Source organism: Carcharodon carcharias, chromosome 4, assembly GCF_017639515.1.
Source record: "Carcharodon carcharias isolate sCarCar2 chromosome 4, sCarCar2.pri, whole genome shotgun sequence".
Classification (NCBI taxonomy): Eukaryota; Metazoa; Chordata; class Chondrichthyes; order Lamniformes; family Lamnidae; genus Carcharodon; species Carcharodon carcharias.
The window spans coordinates 192,715,529-192,736,169 of NC_054470.1; the positions used below are offsets into that span (position 1 = coordinate 192,715,529).

Below are 20,641 nucleotides of genomic sequence, written 5' to 3' on the forward strand. Positions count from 1 at the left end.
TTTGGGCCAAGGAAGCCAAGGAGGTTCGACAGGCCTCAATCCATGTACATATGAGTCAATTCTCCCTGTCACCTTTTCAATCCCATTGACACCCGGTACCCTCACTCAGGGATGTTGGTCTGCATTTTTTCTCACCTTACTGTGGATGTGGACCACCTGAGGATGATGACACTCAAACAACTTACATGTCTCTTCTTTTAAAATTCATTCATGGGATGTGCACATCACTGACTAGGCAAGAAAACATTTATTGCCCTTCCCCTAGGGGCATTTAAGAGTCACCCACGTTGCTGTGGGTCTGGAGTCACATGTAGGCCAGACCAGGTAAGGACAGCAGATTTCCTTCCCTAAAGGACATTAGTGACCCAGATGGGTTTTTACAACAATCGGCAATAGTTTCATCATCATCATCATCAGATGTTTATTGAGCTCAAATTCCACCATCTGCCCTGTTGAGAATTGAACCCAGGCACCCCCCCACCGCCTCCCCCCCCCCACCAAGAGAACCCCCTGGATTTCTGGATTACTAGTCCAGCAACAATGCCACTAAGCCAATGCTTCCCCCCAACTGTACCCCATACATCGTAACCTCATGGGCGACGCTGTGAAGGATCTCTGACATCACAAAGCCCTCAGGGTGATGTGTAGTTTCTAACATGGAGCACACTGAAGTTTCAGTTTGATATTCGCCCTGTCCCATTTCTCTCATCAGCATTGTCTGAAGGTATGACCGGCGGCTCCTGGTCATGCTCAACGGATCCATGGCCCACCATGTGTGACCATTTGGAATTAGCATTTGTGAACCCGGCCAGTGGTCGGGTGAGGGGATGCACAGTGCTGCATCTGTTAAAACGAGATCCCTGTGGCCACTACACAGACAGCTACATGGTTAGAGATGCTTAGAGCGCCAGGACACTAGTTTGGCTGAGGGGGCCAATGTCTCATAGACTTAAAGTGGCAAGGTGCTTACACTTTTCTCAGCTTATTAGATGTACAGTCAAAGCGTCACAAGTGTGGCTGTCAGACAAAAGTGCACAATAACTTACAGTATAGGCTCATAGCATGGAAGCTCTGGCAGATGACAGAGTGCATGAAGTTCCAGGTCATATCACCCTTCTTCATGTGCTCACACTTCTATCCATCTACACTACACCTTCACCTTTCAATCATTCTTACAGCATAGGGGACACCTTTGCCTCTGTGTCACACAGTCCACACTGAGAAGGAGATGACCCTGAAAAGCATTTGAATGATGTGCCTTCCACAAAATGAATTAAGATGATGCCTCCCCGTTCTTTTTAAAATGAAGTCTCCGCGCTCTCCACACTCTTTTTAAAATGAAGTCTCCCCGCTCTCCCTGCTCTTTTTAAAATGAAGTCTCCCTGCTCTCCCTGCTCTTTTTGTCTCCCCGCTCTCCACACTCTTTTTAAAATGAAGTCTTCCTGCTCTTCCCGCTCTTTTTAAAATGAAGTCTCCCTGCTCTTCCCGCTCTTTTTAAAATGAAGTCTCCCTGCTCTTCCCACTCTTTTTAAAATGAAGTCTCCCTGCTCTTCCCGCTCTTTTTAAAATGAAGTCTCCCTGCTCTTCCCGCTCTTTTTAAAATGAAGGCTCCCTGCTCTTCCCGCTCTTTTTAAAATGAAGTCTCCCTGCTCTTCCCGCTCTTTTTAAAATGAAGTCTCCCCGCTCTCCACACACTTTTTAAAATGAAGTCTCCCCGCTCTCCCTGCTCTTTTTAAAATGAAGTTTCCCTGCTCTCCCCACTCTTTTTAAAATGAAGTCTCCCCGCTCTACTTTGAGGGGAACTTCCAAGTGGTGGTGTTCCCATGTGTCTACTACCCTTGTCCTTCTAGGTGGTAGTGGTTGTGGGTTTGGAAGGTGCTGTCTCAGGAGCCTTGGTAAGTTCCTGCAGTGCATCTTGTAGGTGGTACACACACTGCTGCTACTGTGTGTCAGTGCTAGCCACGGAGCCATGAGCTGATACCATTGGGGAATTTTGGAGCAAAGACGTTCTGAGAGACTGGAAGGGATGGGAGACAGATATCACTGTTTAATGTCTCTTTAAACTGGAACCAGATACTTGTGAATCTACATTTCATTGTTGCTGTGTGCTTTCTAACCAGTACTGAAGATGGGTCCTCACCCTCTCCTCCATGTAACCAGGACTTAATACTCAAAGTATTGGGCCAAGGACCTTGACCTCTTACCTCTGATGTGAACTCCGACCCGGAAGTTCACGTCAACGCTGCGAACGGTCTTCTCCACGAGGATGTAGTACCATTGCTGCCAGAACGGGGCCTTCTCTTGCAGCTCACAGACCCGCCGATCCCGGCAGTCTACCCGGGTGGAGTTGTGGAGTGGGGGGGCCTTTGCCCTGACCCTCAGCAGCACCGGGCAGCCCCTCACCGTCCTGTTACTGTTGCTGCAGTCTGAGAGCTGAACCAGCACCTGGGAGGTGTAGCTTGGAACGAAAACCCTGAGGAGGAACAAAATGGTGAAAGACATAGAAACACAGAAACTAGGAGCAGGAGTAGGCCATTCGGCCCTTCAAGCCTGCTCCGCCATTCATTATGATCATGGCTGATCATCCAACTCAATAGCTTACTCCCGCTTTCTACCCATGTCCTTTGATCCCTTTCACCCCAAGAGCTATATCTAACTCCTTCTTGAAAATATACAATGTTTTGGCCTCAACTACTTTCTATGATAGTGAATTCCACAGACTCACCACTCTCTGGGTGAAGAAATTTCTCCTCATCTCAGTCCTAAATGGTCTACCCCGTATCCTCAGACTGTGACCCCTGGTTCTGGACTCCCCCACCATCGGCAACATCCTTCCTGCATCTACCCTGTCTAGTTCTGTTAGAGCGTCAACCCTGTCTAGCCCTGTTAGACAGAGGAAGGGAGATCAGAATGAGAGGAGGCAGATTCAAATGTGAGTTTAAAAGCACTTTGATTACCCCAGTTAGCATTGTTTGAACACTGGAACAAGAGGAGGCCTTTCAGCCCCTTGAAGCAGCTCCTCTGTTAGATCACAGTTTACCTGCATCTTAAACCATTTACCTCTTCTGGTTCCATAATCCCTGAAATCCTTAGACAATAAAAATCTATCTACCTCAGCCTTGCACACAGCAAGCTCCCACAAAACAGCCACGAGGTAACACCAATGTGGGGGCAAATAAGGGCCATTGGGAACAACTCCCCCTGCTCCTCTTCCAAAGCTACCTTTGGGCTCCTGATGTCCATCTGAGAGGCTTCAGTTTCCCATCCAAAAGATGGCACCTCCAACAGTGCAGCACTCCCCCAGCGCTGCGCTGGCATGTTAGCCTAGTTTAGGTGGACAAATCACTGGAGTGGAACTTGGATGCATGACCTTTGACTCCCGCTGAGAGTGTTACCCATTAGGTTTGGAGTAATGGGATGCCAAGAGATTGGGGAGGGTGGGGGGGAGACAGATATCACTATTTAGAACCTCTGTCAGCTATAATGAGGATCGTGTGATGCTCCAATGAGCCCCAGCATCAGCAACCTTTTTGGGGAAGAGGGTTCCAGATTTTCACTGTCTTTTCGTGTGAAAAGGCTTTTCCTGGTAATTCACCGATTCTGGCTCTGAACTGCCCAGCTCCAATTTTAAGATTCCTTTGGGCTTATTACCTCCTGGTGCACAGTGAGTTCTCACCTGTAAGTCTGTTACTCAGCCTGCCAATCCTTCAGCTAATTTACACTGCTCCCCAAGGGAACACTGTGAAAATACAGCACCGACTTGCATTTGTATATCTCCTTTCGTGTACAAAATGTTCAAAGCATCTCACTGGCGTGCTAATCAAACAGGGTCTGACACTGAGCCCCACAAGGCCATCTTAGGTCAGGTGACTAAAAGCTTAGTCAAAGATGTGGTTTTTAGGGAGTGTCTTAGCAGAGGAAAGTGAGGTGGGGCGTTTCAGGGAGGGAATTCCAGAGCTTCGGGACCGAAGGCAGCCGCAAGGCATGGCCTCCATGGTTGGGTCCATTAAAATCAGGAACGCTGGAGAGTGCGGAAGTGCGGGAGCGCAGAGAGCCGGAAGGATTGTGGGGCCGGAGGAGGTTTGAGAGACGGAGAGGGGCGAGGTCACTGGGGGGATTTGAAGACAAGGCTGAGAATTTTCTCACTGCGGTGTTGCTGGGTTTGGGAACCAGGGTAGGTCAACAAGCACAACGGCTGATAGATGGTGCGGTGTGGGTAAAGACACAGGATGTCGCGCTTTGGATAAACTGGAGTCCATGGAAGGTGGGATGTGGGACGCCAGCCAGGAATGTGCCGGACCAGTTGGATCTGGAGGTAACAAAGGCATGAATGAGGGTATCAGCAGCAGAGGAGCTGAGATAGGAGGAGAGAGGAACATTGTTATCGGTGACACAACAACATTCTGATGGAGTACAATCCACCGCTGGGAGCCTGGGGCCCATTTGTAGGTAAGGAAAGGGTTAATTAGACAGTCTTAAAGTCTCTTCATACTGAGGTAATGTAACTTTTAAACAAAAACAGAATTACCTGGAAAAACCCAGCAGGTCTGGCAGCACCGGCGGAGAAGAAAAGAGTTGACGTTTCGAGTCCTCGTGACCCTTCAACAGAACTAATTCTGTTGAAGGGTCATGAGGACTCGAAACGTCAACTCTTTTCTTCTCCGCTGATGCTGCAATACCTGCTGAGTTTTTCCAGGTAATTCTGTTTTTGTTTTGGATTTCCAGCATCCGCAGTTTTTTGTTTTTATCTCTGTATTATAATGTAACTTTTAGCCTTTTAAGAGTTCCACTGATAGGGGAATGGAAGTATAATCTTAGCCAAGCGCATCTTCCTATGGATAACTGTGTTTTAACATGAAGAGCAATATTTCGGGTTAAATCATGCAGTTAATGAAAAGTACCAGGCAGAGACAGAGACAGAGACTGCCAATATAAGATTCAACAATGAGCAAATAACAGTCAACCACTGAGGTTAAGCATTTGAGAGATATTAACTCCTCTAAGGACACATCTGCATTCGGGAATGTGGTGAAGTGAGAATGGACCCTTTGTTCATTCATCCCCCGGGAGCTGTCTTCAGCTGAATGATTTGATTGGCAGTTCAATCGAGGTGGATTTTGGAGGGTTTTACATGTTAAAACTGAAGTTATTGAAAAAGGGATAAGGGGGAAGGGCTGATGAGGTAATGTCATGGAACATGTGGATTCCCAAACAGCTGGCTGGGAAAAAGGAAGTGACAGAGTCGGAATGCTCAATGAGATCTGATTGGTCCAGAAAATATCCTCAATTGCTAAACTGTTTGAAAACCTTGGTTAGGTGTCCATGCATCACCAGGAATGTAGCTGTCAAATGTACCTTTAATTCATTGTCACTGATAGTTTCTACTGTCTGCATAATCCCTATCAATGTTAATAAACCCTTTCAACCCCATTACTTTCAGGAATAACTTATAAAGTCAGAAGCAATAGAGACATGTGTCATTGATCAATGGGATCTGATGATGCTCCAACAGTGTTGCTCTGTGTAGCTGCACTGTCTCCAGGCCCAGTTCCTGCTGCCTTCCAGTGATAGCAAACAGTGTGTGTGTGAGGGAATGAGGATGTGTGAGGGTATGAGGGTGTGTGTGAGGTTATGAGGGTATGTGTGAGGGTATGAGGGTGTGTGGGGGTATGAGGGTGTGAGTGTGGGGGTATAAGGGTGTGTGTGTATGAGGGTATGTGGGTGTGTGTGTGTGAGGGTGTGTGCGTGTGTGTGAGGGTGTGAGGGTGTGTGGGTATGAGGGTGTGTGTGTGTGTGAGGGTGTGTGCGTGTGTGTGAGGGTGTGAGGGTGTGCGTGTATGAGGGTATGTGGGTGTGTGTGTGAGAGGGTGCGTGCGTGTGTGTGAGGGTGTGAGGGTGTGTGTGTATGAGGGTATGAGGGTGTGTGTGTGTGTGAGGGTGTGTGCATGTGTGTGAGGGTGTGAGGGTGTGTGTGTATGAGGGTATGAGGGTGTGTGTGTGTGAGGGTATGAGGGTGTGTGTGTGGGTATGAGGGTGTGTGTGTGTGTGTGGGTATAAGGGTGTGTGTGTGGGTGTGAGGGTGTGTGTGTGTGTGTGTGAGGGTGTGTGTGTGTGTGTGTGAGGGTGTGAGGGTGTGTGTGTGTGTGAGGGTATGATGGTGTGTGTGAGAGTGTGTGTAAGGGTGTGTGTGAGGGTGTGTGTGAGGGTTTGTGTGAGGGTGTGTGTGGGTGTATGGGTGTGTGTAAGGGTGTGTGGGTGTGAGAGTATGAGGGCGTGTGAGTGTGTGAGGGTATGAGGGCGTGTGAGTGTGTGAGGGGATGAGGGTGTGTGTCTGTGTGGGTGTGAGGTGCTATGAGAATGTGTGTGTGGGTATGAGGGTGTGTGTGGGTATGAGGGTGTATGGGATGGGGGTATGAGGGTGTGTGAGGGTATGAAGGTGTGTGAGGGTATGAGCGTGTGTGTGTGAGGATATGAGGGTGTGTGTGTGATGTTATGAGGGTGTGTGTGTGTGGGCATGAGGGTGTGTGGGGGTGAAGGTATGAGGGTGTGTGTGTGAGGGTATGAGGATGTGTGAGGGTATGAGGGTGTGTGAGGGTATGAGGGTTTGTGGGGGTGTGTGGGGGTATGAGGGTGTGTGTGAGGGTATGAGGGTGTGTGTGTGTGAGGCTGTGAGGGTATATGTGTGTGAGGGAATGAGGGTATATGTGTGTGAGGGTGTGAGGGTATATGTGTGTGAGGTAATGAGGGTGTGTGTGTGAGGGATGAGGGTTTGTGGGTATGTGGATATGAGGGTGTGTGGGTGTGTGGGTATGAGGGTGTGTGAGTGTGTGGGTATGAGGGTGTATGGGGGTGAAGGTATGAGGGTGTTTGTGCGAGGGTATGAGGGTGGGTGTGTGAGGGTATGAGGGTGTGTGAGGGTATGAGGGTGTGAGTGTGTGGGGGTATGAGGGAGTGTGTGAGTGTGTGAGGGTATGAGAGAGTGTGTATGTGTGAGGATATGAGGGAGTGTGTGTGTGAGGGTATGAGGGTATATGTGTGTGAGGGTATGAGGGTGTGGTGAGGGTATGAGGGTGTATGTGTGTGAGGGTATGAGGGTGTGTGAGGGTATGAGGGCATGTCAGTATTTGAGGGTATGCGGATGTGTGAGTGTGTGAGGTATGGGGGCAATGAGGGTGTGTGGGGGTGAAGGTATGAGGGTGTGTGAGGATATGAGGGTGTGTGTGAGAGGGTATAAAAGTGTGTGTGTGTGAGGGTGTGTGTGTGTGGGGGGTGTGTGTGTGAGGGAATGAGGGTGTGTGTGTGTGTGTGGGTATGAGGGTGTGTGGGGGTGAAGGTATGAGGGTGTGTGTGTGTGAGGGTATGAGGGTATATGTGTGAGGGTATGAGGGTGTGTGAGCGTATGAGGGTGGGTGAGGGTGTGAGTGTGTGGGGGTATGAGGGAGTGTGTAACTGTGTGAGGGTATGAGGGTATGAGGGTGTGTGAGGGTGAAGGTATGAGGGTGTGTGTGTGAGGGAATGAGGGTATATGTGTGTGAGGGAATGAGGGTATATGTGTGTGAAGGTATGAGGGTATATGTGTGTGAGGGAATGAGGGTATATGTGTGTGAGGATATGAGGGTGTGTTTGAGGGTATGAGGGCATGTCAGTGTTTGAGGGTATGCGGATGAGTGAGTGTGTGAGGGTATGAGGGGCTATGAAAGTGTGCGTGTGGGTGTGAGGGTGTGTGTGTGAAGGTATGAGGCAGTGGGTGTGCATGAGGTTGAGTGTGTGCGTGAGGGTATGAGGTTGTGTGTGTGTGAGGGTGTGAGGGTGTGTGTGTGTGTGAGGGTATGAGGGTCTGTGAGGGTGTTTGAGAGTGTGAGAGTATGAGGCTGTGTGTGTGGGTATGAGGGTGTGTGTGGGTGGGTATGAGGGTGTGTGTGTGGGTGTGAGGGTATGATGGTGTGTGTGTGGGTGTGAGGGTATGATGGTGTGTGTGAGGGTGTGTGTAAGGGTGTGTGTGAGGGTGTGTGTGAGGGTGTGTGTGGGTGTGTGGGTGTGTATAAGGGTGTGTGGGTGTGAGAGTATGAGGGCGTGTGAGTGTGTGAGGGTATGAGGGCATGTGAGTGTGTGAGGGGATGAGGGTGTGTGTCTGTGTGGGTGTGAGGTGCTATGAGAGTGCGTGTGTGGGTATGAGGGTGTGTGTGGGTATGAGGGTGTATGGGGTGGGGGTATGAAGGTGTGTGAGGGTATGAGGGTGTGTGAGGGTATGAGCATGTGTGTGAGGATATGAGGGTGTGTGTGTGATGTCATGAGGGTGTGTGTGTGTGGGTATGAGGGTGTGTGTGTGGGTATGAGGGTGTGTGGGGGTGAAGGTATGAGGGTGTGTGTGTGAGGGTATGAGGATGTGTGAGGGTATGAGGGTGTGTGAGGGTATGAGGGTGTGTGAGGGTATGAGGGTGTGTGGGGGTGTGTGGGGGTATGAGGGTGTGTGTGAGGGTATGAGGGTGTGTGTGTGTGAGGGTGTGAGGGTATATGTGTGTGAGGGAATGAGGGTATATGTGTGTGAGGGTGTGAGGGTATATGTGTGTGAGGGAATGAGGGTATATGTGTGTGAGGGAATGAGGGTGTGTGTATGAGGGATGAGGGTGTGGGTGTGTGGGTATGAGGGTGTGTGAGTGTGTGGGTATGAGGGTGTGCGAGGGTATGAGGGTGTGAGTGTGTGGGGGTATGAGGGAGTGTGTGAGTGTCTGAGGGTATGAGGCAGTGTGTAAGTGTGAGGATATGAGGGAGTGTGTGTGTGAGGGTATGAGGGTATATGTGTGTGAGGGTATGAGGGTGTGTGTGAGGGAATGAGGGTATGTGTGTGTGAGGGTATGAGGGTGTGGTGAGGGTATGAGGGTGTATTTGTGTGAGGGTATGAGGGTGTGTGAGTGTGTGAGGTATGAGGGGCAATGAGGGTGTGTGGGGGTGAAGGTATGAGGGTGTGTGAGGATATGAGGGTATGTGTGAGAGGGTATAAAAGTGTGTGTGTGTGAGGATGTGTGTGTGTGTGGGGTGTGTGTGTGTGAGGGAATGAGGGTGTGTGTGTGTGTGTGTGTGGGTATGAGGGTGTGTGGGGGTGAAGGTATGAGGGTGTGTGTGTGTGAGGGTATGAGGGTATATGTGTGAGGGTATGAGGGTGTGTGAGTGTATGAGGGTGGGTGAGGGTGTGAGTGTGTGGGGGTATGAGGGAGTGTGTAACTGTGTGAGGGTATGAGGGTATGAGGGTGTGTGAGGGTGAAGGTATGAGGGTGTGTGTGTGAGTGTGTGGGTGGGTGTGTGGGTATGAGGGTGTGTGGGGGTGAAGGTATGAGGGTATATGTGTGTGAGGGAATGAGGGTATATGTGTGTGAGGGAATGAGGGTATATGTGTGTGAGGGAATGAGGGTATATGTGTGTGAGGATATGAGGGTGTGTTTGAGGGTATGAGGGCATGTCAGTGTGTGAGGGTATGCGGATGAGTGAGTGTGTGAGGGTATGAGGGGCTATGAAAGTGTGCGTGTGGGTGTGAGGGTGTGTGTGTGAAGGTATGAGGCAGTGGGTGTGCATGAGGTTGTGTGTGTGCGTGAGGGTATGAGGTTGTGTGTGTGTGAGGGTGTGAGGGTGTGAGGGTGTGTGTGAGCGTGTCTGTGTGTGTGAGGGTATGAGGGTCTGTGAGGGTGTTTGAGAGTGTGAGGGTATGAGGCTGTGTGTGTGGGTATGAGGGTGTGTGTGGGTGGGTATGAGGGTGTGTGTGTGTGTGAGGGGATGAGGGTATGTGAGTGTGTGAGGGGATGAGGGTATGTGTCTGTGTGGGTGTGAGGTGCTATGAGAGTGCGTGTCTGGGTATGAGGGTGTGTGTGGGTATGAGGGTGTATGGGGTGGGGGTATGAGGGTGTGTGAGGGTATGAGGGTGTGTGAGGGTATGACCATGTGTGTGAGGATATGAGGGTGTGTGTGTGATGTTATGAGGGTGTGTGTGTGTGGGTATGAGGGTGTGTGTGTGTGGGTATGAGGATGTGTGGGGGTGAAGGTATGAGGGTGTGTGTGAGGGTATGAGGATGTGTGAGGGTATGAGGGTGTGTGAGGGTATGAGCATGTGTGTGAGGATATGAGGGTGTGTGTGTGATGTTATGAGGGTGTGTGTGTGTGTGGGTATGAGGGTGTGTGTGTGTGGGTATGAGGGTGTGTGGGGGTGAAGATATGAGGGTGTGTGTGTGAGGGTATGAGGATGTGTGAGGGTATGAGGGTGTGTGAGGGTATGAGGGTGTGTGGGGGTGTGTGGGGGTATGAGGGTGTGTGTGAGGGTATGAGGGTGTGTGTGTGTGAGGGTGTGAGGGTATATGTGTGTGAGGGAATGAGGGTATATGTGTGTGAGGGTGTGAGGGTATATGTGTGTGAGGGAATGAGGGTATATGTGTGTGAGGGATGAGGGTGTGGGTGTGTGGGTATGAGGGTGTGTGAGTGTGTGGGTATGAGGGTGTGTGAGGGTATGAGGGTGTGAGTGTGTGGGGGTATGAGGGAGTGTGTGAGTGTCTGAGGGTATGAGGCAGTGTGTATGTGTGAGGATATGAGGGAGTGTGTGTGTGAGGGTATGAGGGTATATGTGTGTGAGGGTATGAGGGTGCGTGTGAGGGAATGAGGGTATGTGTGTGTGTGAGGGTATGAGGGTGTGGTGAGGGTATGAGGGTGTATTTGTGTGAGGGTATGAGGGTGTGTGTGAGGGTATGAGGGCATGTCAGTGTGTGAGGGGCATGCGGATGTGTGAGTGTGTGAGGTATGAGGGGCAATGAGGGTGTGTGGGGGTGAAGGTATGAGGGTGTGTGAGGATATGAGGGTGTGTGTGAGAGGGTATGAAGGTGTGTGTGTGTGTGAGGGTGTGTGTGTGAGGGTGTGTGTGTGAGGGAATGAGGGTGTGTGTGTGTGTGTGTGTGGGTATGAGGGTGTGTGGGGGTGAAGATATGAGGGTGTGTGTGTGTGAGGGTATGAGGGTATATGTGTGAGGGTATGAGGGTGTGTGAGCGTATGAGGGTGGGTGAGGGTGTGAGTGTGTGGAGGTATGAGGGAGTGTGTAACTGTGTGAGGGTATGAGGGTATGAGGGTGTGTGGGGGTGAAGGTATGAGGGTATATGTGTGTGAGGGAATGAGGGTATATGTGTGTGAGGGAATGAGGGTATATGTGTGTGAAGGTATGAGGGTATATGTGTGTGAGTGAATGAGGGTATATGTGTGTGAGGGAATGAGGGTATATGTGTGTGAGGCTATGAGGGTGTGTTTGAGGGTATGAGGGTGTATGTGTGTGAGGGTATGAGGGTGTGTGTGAGGGTATGAGGGTGTGTCTGAGGGTATGAGGGCATGTCAGTGTGTGAGGATATGCGGATGAGTGAGTGTGTGAGGGTATGAGGGGCTATGAAAGTGTGCGTGTGGGTGTGAGGGTGTGTGTGTGAAGGTATGAGGCAGTGTGTGTGCATGAGGTTGTGTGTGTGCGTGAGGGTATGATGGTGTGTGTGCATGAGGATATGATGGTGTGTGTGCGTGAGGGTATGATGGTGTGAGTGTGAGAGAGGGTATGAGGGTGTGTGAGAGGGTATGATGGTGAGTGAGAGGGTATGAGGGTGTATGTGTGTTTGAGGGTATGAGGGTGTGTGGGGGTGAAGGTATGAGGTTGTGTGTGTGAGGGTATGAGGGTGTGTGAGGGTATGAGGGTGTGTGAGGGTATGAGAGTGTGTGGGGGTATGAGGGTGTGTGTGTGAGGTTATGAGGGTGTGTGAGGGTATGAGGGTGTGTGCGGGTATGAGGGTGTGTGTGAGTGTGTGGGGGAATGAGGGTGTGCGTAAGGGAATGAGGGTATATGTGTGTCAGGGAATGAGGTTGTGTGTGAGGGTATGAGGGTATATGTGTGTGAGGGTATGAGGGTGTGTGAGGGTATGAGGGTGTATGTGTGTGGGTATGAGGGTGTGTGTGGGTGGATATGAGGGTGTGTGTATGTGGGTGTGAGGGTATGATGGTGTGTGTGAGGGTGTGTGTGAGGGTGTGTGTAAGGGTGTGTGTGAGGGTGTGTGTGAGGGTGTGTGTGGGTGTGTGGGTGTGTGGGTATGAGGGCGTGTGTGTGTGTGTGGGTATGAGGGTGTGTGGGGGCGAAGGTATGAGGGTGTGTGTGTGAGGGTATGAGAATGTGTGAGGGTATGAGGGTGTGTGAGGGCATGAGGGTGTGTGGGGATGTGTGGGGGTATGAGGGTATGTGTCAGGGTATGAGGGTGTGTGTGTGTGTGAGGGTGTGAGGGTATATGTGTGTGAGGGAATGAGGGTATATGTGTGTGAAGGTATGAGGGTATATGTGTGTGAGGGAATGAGGGTATATGTGTGTGAGGATATGAGGGTGTGTTTGAGGGTATGAGGGCATGTCAGTGTGTGAGGGTATGCGGATGAGTGAGTGTGTGAGGGTATGAGGGGCTATGAAAGTGTGCGTGTGGGTGTGAGGGTGTGTGTGTGAAGGTATGAGGCAGTGGGTGTGCATGAGGTTGTGTGTGTGCATGAGGGTATGAGGTTGTGTGTGTGTGAGGGTGTGAGGGTGTGAGGGTGTGTGTGAGGGTGTCTGTGTGTGTGAGGGTATGAGGGTCTGTGAGGGTGTTTGAGAGTGTGAGGGTATGAGGCTGTGTGTGTGGGTATGAGGGTGTGTGTGGGTGGGTATGAGGGTGTGTGTGTGTGTGTGGGTGTGTGTAAGGGTGTGTGGGTGTGAGAGTATGAGGGCGTGTGAGTGTGTGAGGGTATGAGGGTGTGTGAGTGTGTGAGGGGATGAGGGTATGTGTCTGTGTGGGTGTGAGGTGCTATGAGAGTGCGTGTGTGGGTATGAGGGTGAGTGTGGGTATGAGGGTGTATGGGGTGGGGGTATGAGGGTGTGTGAGGGTATGAGGGTGTGTGAGGGTATGAGCATGTGTGTGAGGATATGAGGGTGTGTGTGTGATGTTATGAGGGTGTGTGTGTGTGGGTATGAGGATGTGTGGGGGTGAAGGTATGAGGGTGTGTGTGAGGGTATGAGGATGTGTGAGGGTATGAGGGTGTGTGAGGGTATGAGGGTGTGTGTGTGTGAGGGTGTGAGGGTATATGTGTGTGAGGGAATGAGGGTATATGTGTGTGAGGGTGTGAGGGTATATGTGTGTGAGGGAATGAGGGTATATGTGTGTGAGGGAATGAGGGTGTGTGTGTGAGGGATGAGGGTGTGGGTGTGTGGGTATGAGGGTGTGTGAGTGTGTGGGTATGAGGGTGTGTGAGGGTATGAGGGTGTGAGTGTGTGGGGGTATGAGGGAGTGTGTGAGTGTCTGAGGGTATGAGGCAGTGTGTATGTGTGAGGATATGAGGGAGTGTGTGTGTGAGGGTATGAGGGTATATGTGTGTGAGGGTATGAGGGTGCGTGTGAGGGAATGAGGGTATGTGTGTGTGTGAGGGTATGAGGGTGTGGTGAGGGTATGAGGGTGTATTTGTGTGAGGGTATGAGGGTGTGTGTGAGGGTATGAGGGCATGTCAGTGTGTGAGGGCATGCGGATGTGTGAGTGTGTGAGGTATGAGGGGCAATGAGGGTGTGTGGGGGTGAAGGTATGAGGGTGTGTGAGGATATGAGGGTGTGTGTGAGAGGGTATGAAGGTGTGTGTGTGTGTGAGGGTGTGTGTGTGAGGGTGTGTGTGTGAGGGAATGAGGGTGTGTGTGTGTGTGTGTGGGTATGAGGGTGTGTGGAGGTGAAGATATGAGGGTGTGTGTGTGTGAGGGTATGAGGGTATATGTGTGAGGGTATGAGGGTGTGTGAGCGTATGAGGGTGGGTGAGGGTGTGAGTGTGTGGAGGTATGAGGGAGTGTGTAACTGTGTGAGGGTATGAGGGTATGAGGGTGTGTGAGGGTGAAGGTATGAGAGTGTGTGTGTGAGTGTGTGGGTGGGTGTGTGGGTATGAGGGTGTGTGGGGGTGAAGGTATGAGGGTATATGTGTGTGAGGGAATGAGGGTATATGTGTGTGAGGGAATGAGGGTATATGTGTGTGAAGGTATGAGGGTATATGTGTGTGAGTGAATGAGGGTATATATGTGTGAGGGAATGAGGGTATATGTGTGTGAGGCTATGAGGGTGTGTTTGAGGGTATGAGGGTGTATGTGTGTGAGGGTATGAGGGTGTGTGTGAGGGTATGAGGGTGTGTCTGAGGGTATGAGGGCATGTCAGTGTGTGAGGATATGCGGATGAGTGAGTGTGTGAGGGTATGAGGGGCTATGAAAGTGTGCGTGTGGGTGTGAGGGTGTGTGTGTGAAGGTATGAGGCAGTGTGTGTGCATGAGGTTGTGTGTGTGCGTGAGGGTATGATGGTGTGTGTGCATGAGGATATGATGGTGTGTGTGCGTGAGGGTATGATGGTGTGAGTGTGAGAGAGGGTATGAGGGTGTGTGAGAGGGTATGATGGTGAGTGAGAGGGTATGAGGGTGTATGTGTGTTTGAGGGTATGAGGGTGTGTGGGGGTGAAGGTATGAGGTTGTGTGTGTGAGGGTATGAGGGTGTGTGAGGGTATGAGGGTGTGTGAGGGTATGAGAGTGTGTGGGGGTATGAGGGTGTGTGTGTGAGGTTATGAGGGTGTGTGAGGGTATGAGGGTGTGTGCGGGTATGAGGGTGTGTGTGAGTGTGTGGGGGAATGAGGGTGTGCGTAAGGGAATGAGGGTATATGTGTGTCAGGGAATGAGGGTGTGTGTGAGGGTATGAGGGTATATGTGTGTGAGGGTATGAGGGTGTGTGAGGGTATGAGGGTGTATGTGTGTGGGTATGAGGGTGTGTGTGGGTGGATATGAGGGTGTGTGTATGTGGGTGTGAGGGTATGATGGTGTGTGTGAGGGTGTGTGTGAGGGTGTGTGTGAGGGTGTGTGTAAGGGTGTGTGTGAGGGTGTGTGTGAGGGTGTGTGTGGGTGTGTGGGTATGAGGGCGTGTGTGTGTGTGGGTATGAGGGTGTGTGAGGGCGAAGGTATGAGGGTGTGTGTGTGAGGGTATGAGAATGTGTGAGGGTATGAGGGTGTGTGAGGGCATGAGGGTGTGTGGGGGTGTGTGGGGGTATGAGGGTATGTGTCAGGGTATGAGGGTGTGTGTGTGTGTGAGGGTGTGAGGGTATATGTGTGTGAGGGAATGAGGGTATATGTGTGTGAGGGTGTGAGGGTATATGTGTGTGAGGGAATGAGGGTATATGTGTGTGAGGGAATGAGGGTGTGTGTATGAGGGATGAGGGTGTGTGGGTGTGTGGGTATGAGGGTGTGTGAGTGTGTGGGTATGAGGGTGTATGGTTTGAAGGTATGAGGGTGTGTGTGCGAGGGTATGAGGGTTGGTGTGTGAGGGTATGAGGGTGGGTGAGGGTATGAGGGTGTGAGTGTGTGGGGGTATGAGGGAGTGTGTGAGTGTGTGAGGGTATGAGGGAGTGTGTATGTGTGAGGATATGAGGGAGTGTGTGTGTGAGGGTATGAGGGTATATGTGTGTGAGGGTATGAGGGTGTGTGTGAGAGAATGAGGGTATATGTGTGTGAGGGTATGAGGGTGTGGTGAGGGTATGAGGGTGTATGTGTGTGAGGGTATGAGGGTGTGTGTGAGGGTATGAGGGCATGTCAGTGTGTGAGGGTATGCGGATGTGTGAGTGTGTGAGGTATGAGGGGCAATGAGGGTGTGTGGGGGTGAAGGTATGAGGGTGTGTGAGGATATGAGGGTGTGTGTGAGAGGGTATGAAGGTGTGTGTGTGTGAGGGTGTGTGTGTGTGAGGGAATGAGGGTGTGTAGGGGTGAAGGTACGAGGGTGTGTGTGTGAGGGTATGAGGGTATATGTGTGAGGGTATGAGGGTGTGTGAGCGTATGACGGTGGGTGAGGGTGTGAGTGTGTGGGGGTATGAGTGAGTGTGTAAATGTGTGAGGGTATGAGGGTATGAGGGTGTGTGAGGGTGAAGGTATGAGGGTGTGCGTGTGAGTGTGTGGGTGGGTGTGTGGGTATGAGGGTGTGTGGGGGTGAAGGTATGAGGGTATATGTGTGTGAGGGAATGAGGGTATATGTGTGTGAAGGTATGAGGGTGTGTTTGAGGGTATGAGGGTGTATGTGTGTGAGGGTATGAGGGTGTGTGTGATGGTATGAGGGTGTGTCTGAGGGTATGAGGGCATGTCAGTGTGTGAGGGTATGCGGATGAGTGAGTGTGTGAGGGTATGAGGGGCTATGAAAGTGTGCGTGTGGGTGTGAGGGTGTGTGTGTGAAGGTATGAGGCAGTGTGTGTGCATGAGGTTGTGTGTGTGCGTGAGGGTATGATGGTGTGTGTGCGTGAGGGTATGATGGTGTGAGTGTGAGAGAGGGTATGAGGGTGTGTGAGAGGGTATGATGGTGAGTGAGAGGGTATGAGGGTATGTGTGTGTTTGAGGGTATGAGGGTGTGTGGGGGTGAAGGTATGAGGTTGTGTGTGTGAGGGTATGAGGGTGTGTGAGGGTATGAGAGTGTGTGTGTGGGTATGAGGGTGTGTGAGTGTGTGTATGAGGGTGTGTGTGTGGGTATGAGGGTATGTGTGTGGGTATGAGGGTGTGTGAGGGTGTGTGAGTGTGTGTATGAGGGTGTGTGTGTGGGAGTGAGGGGCTATGAGGGTGTGTGTGTGAGGGTATGAGGGTGTGTGTGAGGGTATGAGGGTATATGTGTGTGAGGGTATGAGGGTGTGTGTGTGAGGGTATGAGGGTGTGTGTGTGAGGGTATGAGGGTGTGTGTGTGGGTATGAGGGTATATGTGTGTGAGGGTATGAGGGTGTGTGTGTGAGGGTATGAGGGTGTGTGTGTGTGAGGGTATGAGGGTATATGTGTGTGAGGGTATGAGGGTGTGTGAGGGTATGAGGGTATATGTGTGTGAGGGTATGAGGGTGTGTGTGTGTGAGGGTATGAGGGTGTGTGTGTGTGAGCGAATGAGGGTGTGTGTGTGTGTGTGTGGGTATGAGGGTGTGTGGGGGTGAAGGTATGAGGGTGTGTGTGTGAGGGTATGAGGGTATATGTTTGAGGGTATGAGGGTGTTTGAGCGTATGAGGGTGTGTGAGCGAATGAGGGTGTGTGAGGGTGTGAGTGTGTGTGGGGGTATGAGGGTGTGTGTGTGTTTGAGGGCATGGAGGCATGTCAGTGTATGAGGGTGTGTGTGTGGGTATGATGGTGTGTGTGTGTGTGTGTGTGGGTATGAGGGTGTGTGTGTGTGTGTGTGGGTATGAGGGTGTGTGTGTGGGTATGAGGGTGTGTGTGTGTGGGTATGAGGGTGTGTGTGTGTGTGTGTGTGGGTATGAGGGTGTGTGTGTGGGTATGAGGGTGTGTGTGTGTGTGGGTATGAGGGTGTGTGTGGGTATGAGGGTGTGTTTGAGTGTGTGTGGGTATGAGGGTGTGTGTGAGTGTGTGTGGGTATGAGGGTGTGTGTGAGTGTGTGAGGGTATGAGGGTATGTGTGTGTGAGGGAATGAGTGTATATGTGTGTGAGACAATGAGGGTGTGTGTGAGGGATAAGGGTGTGTGTGAGGGATAAGGGTGTGTGTGAGGGTATGAGGTTTTATGTGTGTGAGGGAATGAGGGTATATGTGTGTGAGGGAATGAGGATATATGTGTGTGAGGGTATGAGGGTGTGTGTGAGGTTATGAGGGTGTGTGAGTGTGTGGGTATGAGGGTGAGTGAGTGGGTATGAGCATGTGTGGGGGTGAAGGTATGAGGGTGTGTGTGTGAGAGTATGAGGGTATAAGGGTGTGAGTGTGTGTGTGTGAGAGGGTACAATGGTGTGTGTGTGTGTGTGTGTGTGAGGGTATGAGCGTGTGTGTTTGTGTGTGTGTGAGGGTTTGAGGGTATAAGGGTGTGAGGGTGTGTGTGTGTGTGAGAGGGTACAATGGTGTGTGTGGTTATGAGGGGCTATGAGTGTGCTTATGAGGGTATGAGGGTGTGTGTATGAGGGTGTGTGTGTGAGGGTGTGTGTGTGAGGGTATGAGGGTGTGTGAGGGTATGAGGGTGTAAGTGTGTGAGGGAATGACTCTGTGTGTGTGTGTGTGGGAGAGGGTATAAGGGTATGTATGTGGGAATGACGGTGTAAGTGTGTGTGTATGAGGATGTCTGAGTGTATGAGGGTGTGAGGGTGTGTGTGTGTCTGAGGGTATGAGGGTGTGTGAGGGTACGAGGGTGTGTGAGTCTATGAGGGTGTGTGAGGGTGTGGAGGTGTGTGAGTGTGTGAGGTTTTGAGGGTGTGTGTGGGTGTGTGGGGGTGTGAGGGTGCGTGAGTGCGTGAGAGGGCATGTGTGTGTGTGTGTGTGTGTGTGTGCGTGTGTGAAGTTATGACGGTGTGTGAAGTTATGAGGGTATGTGAGTGTGTGATTGTGTGACTGTGTGTGTGAGTGTGTGAGTGTGTGTGTAGGTGTGTGGGTATGTGGGTGTGTGAGCGTGTGAGTGTGTGAGAGTGTTTGAGTGTATGAGGGTGTGTGAGCATGTGAGTGTATGATGGTGTGTGGGGGTGAACGTATGAGGGTGTGTGTGTGAGTGTGTGGGTGTGTGTGTGGGTGGGTGAGTGGGTGGGTGTGTGGGTGAGTGGGTGGATGGGTGAGTGGGTGGGTCAGTGATTGGGTGTGTGAGTGGGTGAGTGAGTGGGTGAGTGAGTGTGTGAGTGGGTGTGTGGGTGTGTGAGTGTGTGAATGGAAGTGTGAGTGGGTGTGTGAGTGGGTGAGTGGGTGAGTGGCTGAGTGGGTGAGTGAGTGTGTGAGTGGGTGTGTGGGTGTGAGTGGGTGGCTGTGTGAGTGGGTGTGTGAGTGTGTGAGTGTGTGAGTGTGTGAGTGGGTGTGTGAGTGGGTGTGTGGGTGTGTGAGTGTGTGAATGGGTGTGTGAGTGCGAGTGGGTGGGTGTGTGAGTGGGTGTGTGAGTGTGTGAGTGAGTGTGTGAGTGTGTGAGTGGGTGTGTGGGTGTGTGAGTGTGTGAATGGGTGTGTGAGTGTGAGTGGGTGGGTGTGTGAGTGGGTGAGTGAGTGTGTGAGTGGGTGTGTGGGTGTGTGAGTGTGTGAGTGGGTGTGTGAGTGTGTGAATGGGTGTGTGAGTAGGTGAGTGGGTGAGTGAGTGTGTGAGTGGGTGTGTGGGTGTGTGAGTGGGTGAGTGGGTGAGTGGGTGAGTGGGTGTGTGAGTGTGTGAGTGTGTGAGTGGGTGTGTGAGTGTGTGAATGGGTGTGTGAGTAGGTGAGTGGGTGAGTGAGTGTGTGAGTGGGTGTGTGGGTGTGTGAGTGGGTGAGTGGGTGAGTGGGTGTGTGAGTGTGTGAATGGGTGTGTGAGTGTGTGAATGAGTGTGTGAGTGGGTGTGTATGTGGGAAAGAGGGGCTATGAGGGTGTGTGTGTGGGTAGGAGGGTGTGTGTGTGGGTATAAGGGTGTGTGTGTGAGTGTATGAGGGTGTGTGAGTGTATGAGGGTGTGTGTGTGGGAATGAGGGGCTATGAGGGTGTGTGTGTGTCGGTATGAGGTGTGTGTGTGGGTATGAGAGTGTGTGTGTGGGTATGAGGGTGTGTGAGTGTGTGTATGAGGGTGTGTGTGTGGGTATGAGGGTATGTGTGTGGGTATGAGGGTGTGTGAGGGTGTGTGAGTGTGTGTATGAGGGTGTGTGTGTGGGAATGAGGGGCTATGAGGGTGTGTGTGTGAGGGTATGAGGGTGTGTGTGAGGGTATGAGGGTATATGTGTGTGAGGGTATGAGGGTGTGTGTGAGGGTATGAGGGTGTGTGTGTGAGGGTATGAGGGTGTGTGTGTGTGAGGGTATGAGGGTATATGTGTGTGAGGGTATGAGGGTGTGTGTGTGAGGGTATGAGGGTGTGTGAGGGTATGAGGGTATATGTGTGTGAGGGTATGAGGGTGTGTGTGTGTGAGGGTATGAGGGTGTGTGTGTGTGAGCGAATGAGGGTGTGTGTGTGTGTGGGTATGAGGGTGTGTGGGGGTGAAGGTATGAGGGTGTGTGTGTGAGGCTATGAGGGTATATGTGTGAGGGTATGAGGGTGTTTGAGCGTATGAGGGTGTGTGAGCGAATGAGGGTGTGTGAGGGTGTGAGTGTGTGTGGGGGTATGAGGGTGTGTGTGTGTTTGAGGGCATGGAGGCATGTCAGTATATGAGGGTGTGTGTGTGGGTATGATGGTGTGTGTGTGTGTGTGTGTGGGTATGAGGGTGTGTGTGTGGGTATGAGGGTGTGTGTGTGTGTGTGTGTGTGGGTATGAGGGTGTGTGTGGGTATGAGGGTGTGTGTGTGTGTGTGGGTATGAGGGTGTGTGTGTGGGTATGAGGGTGTGTGTGTGTGTGTGTGTGTGGGTATGAGGGTGTGTGTGTGTGTGGGTATGAGGGTGTGTGTGTGGGTATGAGGGTGTGTGTGTGAGTGTGTGTGGGTATGAGGGTGTGTGTGAGTGTGTGTGGGTATGAGGGAGTGTGTGAGTGTGTGAGGGTATGAGGGTATGTGTGTGTGAGGCAATGAGTGTATATGTGTGTGAGACAATGAGGGTGTGTGTGAGGGATAAGGGTGTGTGTGAGGGATAAGGGTGTGTGTGAGAGTATGAGGGTTTATGTGTGTGAGGGAATGAGGGTATATGTGTGTGAGCGAATGAGGGTATATGTGTGTGAGGGAATGAGGATATATGTGTGTG

General features: G+C 51.5%; 1 protein-coding gene across 1 annotated transcript in view; it reads right to left on the minus strand.

The window, feature by feature from the left end:
- Positions 1-20,641, minus strand: part of tmem8b (transmembrane protein 8B) — a 216,768-nt gene that overhangs the window by 76,799 nt on the left and 119,328 nt on the right. The window contains exon 5 of the mRNA XM_041185363.1: positions 2,205-2,473. Coding sequence (XP_041041297.1) covers positions 2,205-2,473 — 269 coding nt within the window. The remainder of the gene's footprint in view (positions 1-2,204; positions 2,474-20,641) is intronic.